Source organism: Lissotriton vulgaris, chromosome 12 (genome assembly GCF_964263255.1).
Source record: "Lissotriton vulgaris chromosome 12, aLisVul1.2, whole genome shotgun sequence".
In the NCBI taxonomy this organism is placed as follows: domain Eukaryota; kingdom Metazoa; phylum Chordata; class Amphibia; order Caudata; family Salamandridae; genus Lissotriton; species Lissotriton vulgaris.
In genome coordinates, this window is record NC_141700.1 from 81,570,291 (window position 1) to 81,579,708 (window position 9,418).

The 9,418-nt window shown below is 42.6% G+C and overlaps 1 protein-coding gene across 2 annotated transcripts in view; it reads left to right on the forward strand.

Moving 5' to 3' along the window:
• Nucleotides 1-8,310, forward strand: part of RANBP3 (RAN binding protein 3) — a 387,515-nt gene extending 379,205 nt beyond the window's left edge. For both annotated transcript variants that reach the window (XR_015302612.1, XM_086947244.1), the window contains one exon: nucleotides 5,168-8,310. Coding sequence is in view for 1 of the 2 variants with exons in the window: in XM_086947244.1 (XP_086803370.1) it covers nucleotides 5,168-5,214 (47 nt within the window). In the remaining variant the exon portion in view is untranslated. The remainder of the gene's footprint in view (nucleotides 1-5,167) is intronic.
• The last annotated feature ends 1,108 nt before the right edge of the window (nucleotides 8,311-9,418 follow it).

The following is a 9,418-nucleotide window of genomic DNA, read 5'->3' on the forward strand; positions in this document are numbered from 1 at the left end:
TGGGTCGGGCTGTTGCATAATTGTGTGAGATCCAGGGCGCTGAGGAAGCTTTTGAGACTATTAACCAGCGCATCATTAAGATCGTTCCAATGGAGGTTGAAGTCACCAAGGTATATTTGGGTGATCTGTCGTCCGGCGTTGGTTGAAATTAAGTCCATCATTTGTTGGGCGAAGAGGAGGTTGTCTCTAGGTGGGTGGTAAATGCCATGAAGAGAGCATATCGGTTTGCCATCACTGATGATATCGAGGCAGATGTATTCATAGCAAGTTGGAGAGGGTAGGGAAGGCGCGGAGACTTTCAGAACAGAAAGGCTGTTCCTGTATATTCATGCGATTCCGCCGCCTATCTTGCCAGACCTGTCAAGCCTAATAATGTGGTAGTTGGGGGGAACCAGAATGTCCATTATAGGTGTAGAAGATTCGGTTAGCCAGGTTTCAGTCAGTAAGATTAGGTCAAGGTCCAATGATAGGATGAGCTCAGCGATGGCGGAGGAGTGTCTAGAAGCCGACCTACAGTTTAGTAGAGTGCATTTGAGACGGGGTGTGTCAGGGGAGGAAGAGGGAACTAGAGAGAGGGGGACTTTTCTTAGGTTATTCGGGACGGATATTCTGTTGTTTAGAGTGGAGGGTCTATGGGGATTTGAGAGTAATGTGGGAATGGGGTGGTGCGAGGTCGAGGTGGTTGTGAGGTTTAGGGGTGCAGGGTCGTAGGAGCGGAGGAGGGAGAGAGTGTCGAGATCTGAAAGAGGGTTGCGTGTGCGACGGGGCCGGTTGTTGCGATTGTGGCCAGGGATCGCGGTCCAGTGAGAACGGCGGGTGCGGTTGTTGCGATTGTGGGCATGGATCGCGGTCCTGTGTGAGGGACGTAGCTTAGGCTCGTCGTCAGGACGGGCGGAGAGCAAGTTGATAGGGGGGGTGGTGGTGAGTGAGGTGAGTCTAGGGGGTGGTGGTGAGTAGCTCTTTTATGGTGTGCATGTCTTCTTTGATGGTGTGAATTTCTTCTTTGAGTTGTAGGAGGGAGGCCATAATCTTGTCCAGCGTGGGATAAGTGTTTGTGCTGGGGGTGGGTGGGTGGCTGACCTGGGACTTATCGTGCGGGTGGGGTGGAGGGTTGGTGTTGATGCAGGGCTCCGTGATGTCATCATACGGGTTGGTGTTAGGGAGGAGGGGGGTAAGGGGGCGATGCGAGTGGATGGAGTACGGAGGAGGCTGGTGGCGTAGAGGAGGGAATTTGTGGTAGGCGGAGAGAGCGGGGTGGAAGTGGAGTGTGTGATGGGGGAGCCTGAGGGGTAGTGAGGGCTGAGAGTGGGGGGGGAGCTAGGGTTGGAGATGGTCCTGTCATGGGGGGGGGGGGGGAGTTAAGATAGTAGAGGTGATGTGGTCTGCATGGTTAGTTAGCGTGTGGGAGTGGGGGCTGAGAGAAGGGGGGGACAGAGTGTGGGAATTGTCGCTATGTGTGTCGTTCTGGCGCTGAGCTAGGTTAGGGGGGTTGTGGGCGGGGTCTGTGATATCAGGGGGGAGAGAAGGAGTGGGAGTGTTATGGGTGGGGGTCCCCGGGACGGAGGTGTGGGGGCGGCTGGTGTAAGATGGGGAGCTAATTGTGTCTGTGATCGCGAAGTGTGGGGTGGTTACAGCCGGTGGGTGATCGACTGGTGTGGTGGGGGAAGTGGTGATGTGCATGTCGTTCTGGTGCTGACCTAGGTTAGAAGCGTTGTCGGTGGGGGCTGTGAAGTCCGGGGTGATGTTACTGGAGGGGATGTGAGTGGAAGTCCGATGGTTGGAGAGGTTCTCTTTGAAAGTGGGGAACAGGTTGTCTAGTAGTTCCAAGTTCCTGTCTGTGGATTGAATTAGGACAAACCCGTTATTGTAGATCGTAATGGTGGTTCTGCCTAGGAAGAGTTGGGATGGTGTGTGTGTTGGAAGTGAGTGGTGACTCACTTTACTGTCTAGGTCTTCTCTCTCCTGAATCCTGATTCTCTTCCACTGTCTGGGAAAACAACTTCACCCCCAACTTGTTCACAGGAATAGACCCGGGAGGACCAAAATGGAACCCACAGGACTTCATCTCTCGGCTTCACTTATACATGCAGTGCATTTACTACAATAGTCGCATACAGAAAGACGAACAACATACACTTTACTGGGATTAAGTGAAAAACTGTATAAATCTAACTGTGCATTGGCAAGGCACTGTCAGACATGCAGAGATCCTCTCCTGGACATCTTCCGAGCAGCTATGTGGCGTTCCTACATACAGTCAAGAAGCACTGCTATCTGGGCAGCCATTTTTTTTTGCTGAGAGGGGTATTTCGCCCGTTTGGCCCTAAAGCACTTATTAATTTGAGTCAATTCACACCCGCTTCCTAATAGATAATCTGCTGTGGTATTTATTCAAAAGGTGAGGAATCTGGGGTTAGAAGTCTTTTTGTAGGAAGAAGTAGTAATTTACCTTTGGTAATGTTTTTTTGGGTAGAGACTCTATTTAACTGCAGATTCCTCAATGACCCTCCCCATTCTCTGTATTGGACTCTAGCCCTTAATAAGATCCCAAGTCTGCACACTAGTCGCAAGCAATTTGTTATTGGAACTCTGCGTCTGGGAGCGTAAACAGCTTTGAAAGCAGCGTGCTTCAGTGGCGCCTATACAGGCTCCGCATGTAATATCCAAAGCAGTATGGTGTCAGTGTGGAGGCGCACAGCGCCATCTACCAGAATACAGAAGTACTACTGAAAACCTTTCTGCATCCAATCTGACGTCTGGGGTATATACAAAAGGTGAGGAATCTGCAGTTGGGTAGTCTATAACAGAAAGAGTTTGCCAAAGGTAAGTCGCTTGTTTGCATCTGATCAGATTGGGCCTTAGATTGGCAGATTAACAGGGAGACATTTTTCATAGGCTGAAACTTATGCCATGCACTCCTTAAATGTTAATTACTTTGGGATGGTGAGCCACCTAAAATGCCTTTTGACACTTAAATGTTAAGCAAGGTGCATTTCAAACAGGCTAGGCATCCATCTACCAGGGCTCTCTATGCCCTTACATGTAAGACCACTTTGTATTCTCAACGTTGATGTCCCCTACTTTTGAGTTATTCAGAAGCCCCCTCACTGTGTGTGTCTGTGTATGTGTGTATATATATATATATATATATATATATATATACACACACACACACACATTCTCTCTTACTTCCTTGTAGCTTTCACTTATGCTCGCAGCCTTTATGATGCTATGAACTGTATATGCTTTCCATACAAATAGTGTGTTGTCATGAGAACTGATCTGCATTTTCTTCCGTCTGTTTCTCTCGGTCACGCTTCCCCCAATCATCAAACTATTACCCTTGGACGTTTTGCCAAACTCATTCTCCTTCACAGAGGTGTTGGTATTTATTTATTTATTGTTAAAAGAATATTCAAGTATTAAAGAGATGAAATAAGGACAGTACACCATCAAATAAACTTTCAGTTGTGCCCCCTTTGGGATCAGCCACTTTGAAGTAGTCTGTGCCTAGATTATTTTCTTGCATTTTGTTATAGTATTTCAGTGGTGACAAAAGTCTAGAGCCCATTCAACAAGTGGTATGGTGGCTGCTGCTTCATAATAAAGAACATATCCATTCCGAAATATGTTAAGCAGTCACGTAGAGTGCAGTATATGTTCATATGATACATTAATCTCAAGATTTACAATCCAGGGTAGATACCCAGATAGGCCAAACTTCCTTAATGAATCTGTTTGTTTTGAGTGGCTTCTCCTTTATCGGGTTGGGCTTGCTACTCATCAGTGCTCGTGACTATTAAGGAGAGTTCCATGGAGGAGAAGTCAACAGTAATCCTGATTCCGCTCCAGGGAAATCGCTATTAAAGTTATAAGTGACTTCCTCCGAGAAGAGACAGTTAAATTAATTTATAATCTCTCAGGATTCTTTATTCCCATAAGAAAACTATCCTGTCACTTGCAAATCATGATTACATACTGTTGTAATGCTCTTCCTTACAGTGCTCGTTATCCAGCCTATCAAGTCTGCAGTATACCCGCCTACACTGACTTTTTTTTTCTCTCACCTTTATTTTAAGAGGTTTGTAAAATAGTTTTTCTGGTCACTTATTATATAGTAAAAATTTTACATTGCTCAATATAGCCTTATAAATTGACCATCTTCGAAAGAATCATATAAAAATTATACAGTTTGTAACAAAAAAGTGTGCTCTGGAGTCCAGTACACCTGGGTGGGGAACTTCATTGCTTATGACTTTAAGGAAGATTCTGCTGAGGCATTTGCAGGCAAATAACAATACCTGCCTACATAAGACCAAGGACCGGTCTGCTGCCTTGTCATTCTAGTGACCACAGCTTGACCTCACTAAGGGCCTGATTTGGATCTCGGCAGACTAATATCCTGTCCGCCGAAATATAAATACCATAGGATATAATGGTATTTATATTTCGGTGGACGGATTATCATTCACCATTGTATGACGTAGTAACCTGTCAACCAAGATCTAAATCGGGCCCCAAGTCTTTTTTTGACCTTCTCCATGTCTTCGTTCCCTGGACTAAAGATATGTCCATGGTGGATGGTACATTCTGCACCTTCCCAACTGAAGTGCCTCGTTCCTAAGAGACTAGGATTTTGGCAACTTGTTTTTCTTTTCTTTCCGACTGTTGACTTCACCAAGAAGTTCTCCAGAATATAAAATTGGAGAAAGTAGTCACACTTGTTTGAATGTCAATCCACTCATGGTTAGTGCATGTCATTCCTTACACAGCTGGCAGAACCAGGTTTGCGTGTGAACACCAGCCAGGGATTTTGGTCTTTTAGACACGGCAGAGCTTTGAAATGTGCTCAGAGCAAAGGGGCCAAATTAAACTCTCTAGATAATTTATTATGCCTGTCCAGAGCAAGCTACGTTGTTTCATCTCTAACGTTCCTGGTGGTCAAACATTTTGGCCCAAGAAATGTCTCCTGTTTAATCTTGCCTCACATTTGTATTGACAGTGTAAACTAGAAATGTGGCAGTGTGCAAGTGATGGGTCTGTGAGTATTACGTGTGCTAATGGGCATGTGGTGCCTCTGATGGTCCAGTCAATAATTTCCAGGGTTTTTTTGTAATGAAAACATTGCGTGTTCTTGGAGATTTCTTTATTTTTTTTTTTCTTACAGGGCCAGTTGATGAAGGGGATGGGCAAACCGTTGGCAACAGCACATAACTACAAACCCAGGCACCATCGAGTTTGCTGCTGGACCACCTTGCAATGACCTTCAGTGGACACCACAGACCAGGTTTCTTAAAAGGCAGCATTGAAGTTTCAAAAAATGGATCTTCAGTTTGTTGCTACTTCGTCCTATGTTTGAGTATTTTTTTTGTGGGCGAGGAAGTCTGGTTCAGTCAAATCCACAAATGAAGACGAGGAAAATTATTAAAGACTTTGAAGACTGCCTGAATGTGCTTTGGGACATGATTGCTCATCATATTGATGAGCTGAGAAACACTTTTTTTGTTTCCTTTAATTGAAATGGCACACTTAAGACTTGTCACGATTTCCATTGGGACCTTCCACCCCCATTCCCGTCAGTCATTCAATCTTTACCAGACTTTTGACATTAAATTTCTAAAGTTTAATTGTTTATTTTATACATAGCAGCCTCATTCTTTCTTTTTTATTTCCCGGTGGCCTCACAAGGATACTGCATTTTCCTTTCTTTGCTGTGGAGATTCTCTTGAGGTGGGTTTCCATAATTTTTCTTGCTGGATCATATAGGGGAGCAGCAACTCAAAATAGTTGTTTTTTTGGATATCCTGGTTCTCATTGTGACCTCCAGCCTTTTCACTTGGTAGGTTTCTACAATGAAGTAACTCTTTGGGAAAGTCAATAACCATCTTAAAGACATTTCTTACCTGCTTTTTTATCCTCCTGTTTCCAGTATTCTCTTTTGGGGATTTGAACGGCGCTGATCTATTTTATTTTTTTAGTTTTCAAGAAGATCTGGAGTATTGGAAAGTGAGCTCTGTTATATTTTGTACTGTTCTGTTAATATTTAAGAGAGCAAAGCCACTATATATCTTGCATCATAGATGTTCCATACAATGTTTTTTCTAGTACGTTGTTGTTTATTTTCATGTATTGTCTGAACTATGCTTATGGGTGAGGTTGATAGGCAGGTAACACTGTCACAAAAGCCGAATAGCAGATTCCCTAAAAAGACATTTTAAAACAAAACCCCTTTGCCATTGCTTCAAAGTTTAGCAAAATGAAAAATATTTTTTTTAAATCGGCTACAAGTTAATTTAGTTTTCCTATATGACTAAATCTCAAGACCTGCATCTGCTTGCATAAGCGTATTTACTTTAGGAATCCATTTCTAATTACACACCACCCGTCTCAAGATACCGGAAGTTTATTGCATGGGAACAGAATGTAGATGTCACAGTTAACAGATTATTGCAAAACTCCTCCAGAGAATGGTGTCTTAGAAGACATAGAGAACAGGCTATTGAATGTGACTTACTGAAGATGGTTTGAGCACTCTTAGATGTTACAACTGCCAGTGTATGCCAAATGGGTATTTGTCACTGATTTGTAAAATAGAAGTTGTAGTTATTTATCTACATCTTCCACGTTTGGTTAAAGCCAGGTCAGTTTGTAATGGTGTAAGAGAATCAATTGAAAGCATTTTTGAACAGTTTGAGTCAAACACAAATTTTGGAATTTCTATGTAGATCTCATTCTTGTGGAAGATTTATTTAAATATGAAACTAAGTCGGGGGAATTCTAAGAAGAAACTGGTTCACTGACAAGTATTTCTACTGCATCCTAAGGTTTTGTTTAACCTCTGTCAGAGCTTTTGCACATTTGTCAATTCACACCTGTTTGCATTGGATGTGTTTCATGCACTGCATCTGGAATCCTTGGTGAATGGAAATAAGAAGATCGTTGGATCTGGAGGAAATTGAGTGAAGCTACAACCCCTAGAAGAGAAAGACCTGCTGCTCACTGGTGCAGTCATGGTCACTGCTGTTGGATTTTGGCACCATTTCTTCCTTTCAACTTCTCAACACTTTGTGCACTAAGGACATTGTATGGTGGTTTCATGGACCACATACCAAATCTGTAGTCTGAAGGAATATTTATGGGGGTTGCCTGATGATATATCCTATGTAATAGGTCCCATTGTTGGAGCAGCTTGTTGACTTAGTTTTGTCCAGTATGTCACAGTACATGAAACAGTGTACCATGCCGTTCACTGTAATCTTCAGACAGTGATATTTTATTTTGTTTTATAACCAGTTCTGGAATATGTAATTAATTCCTCTCTGGCTACAAAGTGTTCATTTTCAGATGACATTGAACGATCAGAATTCTTTTTTTATTTCCTTGCCATGTGTACACACTTTCTATTCCTTTTGGTAAATACTTATTTAATAAATCTAAACAATTTCGGTTGAAAAACATAAACAGGTGATAGTTTACAAATTAATTTTTCAGTCTAATACAGGTATGCCACCTGATGACCTGTCTACACTATAACTCTAGGGACTGGAGATGGCATCTTGCTGTCAGTTCAGCAAACGTTCAACTTTATGTAAAGCTGTCCACATTCACTTTGCCGTAAGGGCTCGATTAATCAGTATAGGGAGGCTTAGAAAGTACAGTTGGTGATCTAGGCCATATTATGACAGTGCTAACAATTTTTCGTTTAATTTTTATGAAGGAACGAATAACTTTTTTTTAAAAGCATTTGTTTCAGAAATATTTGTACAGTTAAATTGTTTGGTCAAATTTCCTACTGGAGACATGTAACATTTCCTTCCGAGAATTTAATGGAAACAGGAGTTGAAATCGATAATTTTTCACTCCACGCATTTAGCGTTGGGGTGGGCATGGTAAGGTGTTACCAACAACCTCTATACAGTCAGTCCCAAAAACACATATTTTTTTAATTTTGCACTGTGAAATTATTTTTAAATTACAAGTGGCATTCATGAAATAATTTGACTTAAACCAAAAAAGGACATATACACACATGTAATGTCACATACTTAAAAGGGAAGGTTCAGTGGTATGCCATCCACTGTATTTGAACCTGTAAATGATCATAACTAAACCAAAATGCCCACATTAATTTCAAGCCCCGTCCAGCAAGATGTGTTAGTCTAGATCAAAAACCTTGTTATACTTTTCTGCTTTCAGCCTTAGTGAATTAGTGACAAGTAAAACCAGATAATTCCCATGTGTTTTGAAAGATTATTGTAAGATTGTCATATCAAATGTATTTGGAAATTACATTAAAACTTTTAACAAATAGTTTGCCCACAATTTTTTTATTTTATGTAAGGTTGTTTCGAAATGGGTAGGCACATTACTGGAGCACACTCATTTTGCTTAACCTCTTGTAGATGCTTATCTTGTGGACAAATTGAGAATGGCTAGGAGAAAGCATCTGGAAGAAGATTGTATTTTAAAGACTGCCATATGGAGAGAATGCTCATAACTGAAATATTTCAGAGGTATGTAAAACTCTTGTCGCCAAGCAGAAGAAGAAATTATAGTCAAAGCAAAGGTACCTCTCCAAAGTCTGGCCCAGTTGAAGCTACGGTCACAAGGGTGCTCCCATGAGAATTTCACTTCTAAGTTAAAGTTTTCTGGCAAGTCCTAATCAAAGTCTAGACACAATGCAAGAAGGCCAGGCTGGACTGGAGTACTCCAAATCACCGCTCGAAGTCTAGCAAGACGGCACCAGGACATCATGATAAAGATCGCACTTCCTGATGTCTTCTGAGTCTAAACGATCCCTCAGTAGGTTCTGGCAATCCTTGGGTCATCTTTGATGCCGCAGCAAATAACAGCCTTCAAAGAGGCCATGCTGCAGAAATATGGTGCTAATCTGGCTCCTACTGACATGGTTTGTGGCCCTATAAACCCACAGGGGTCACCAGTCAAACTACCACGGACTGTTTAGATTCTGGTCCCCACCATCATCCTGCGGGGTATGCAGAAGATCTTTACCGACTCCTACACTGACCTGTACTAAGATGCTGAGGTTCAGACTGGCACTGGTGGATTTTGACACTGTTGTCCGATCCGCAAACCAATGTCTGGCCGATCCAGACCTGTGGCGTGCTTTGAAATAAAAAAGTCAAACATGTAGTTATTCAGCCAGGTTTAGGTTCAGTACCTCTGCCTCAACATCTGGACCACCAATAGAAAGTGCCTACGTTTTCAGCGGTGGTTTGGAGGACAAGTGAAGTACTAGAATAGCAGGTGCCCACAGTAGGGACAAACACAAATGCTTTGACTGGGATACTTCAACCAGGGCAAGCTTCAGCTACACCATTATCATTTTATGAAGCCCTTATGACTTCCTTCTGGCTGCATGCTCATGCCCGCTAGTCAGTCCACCTGTGGTGAAGCA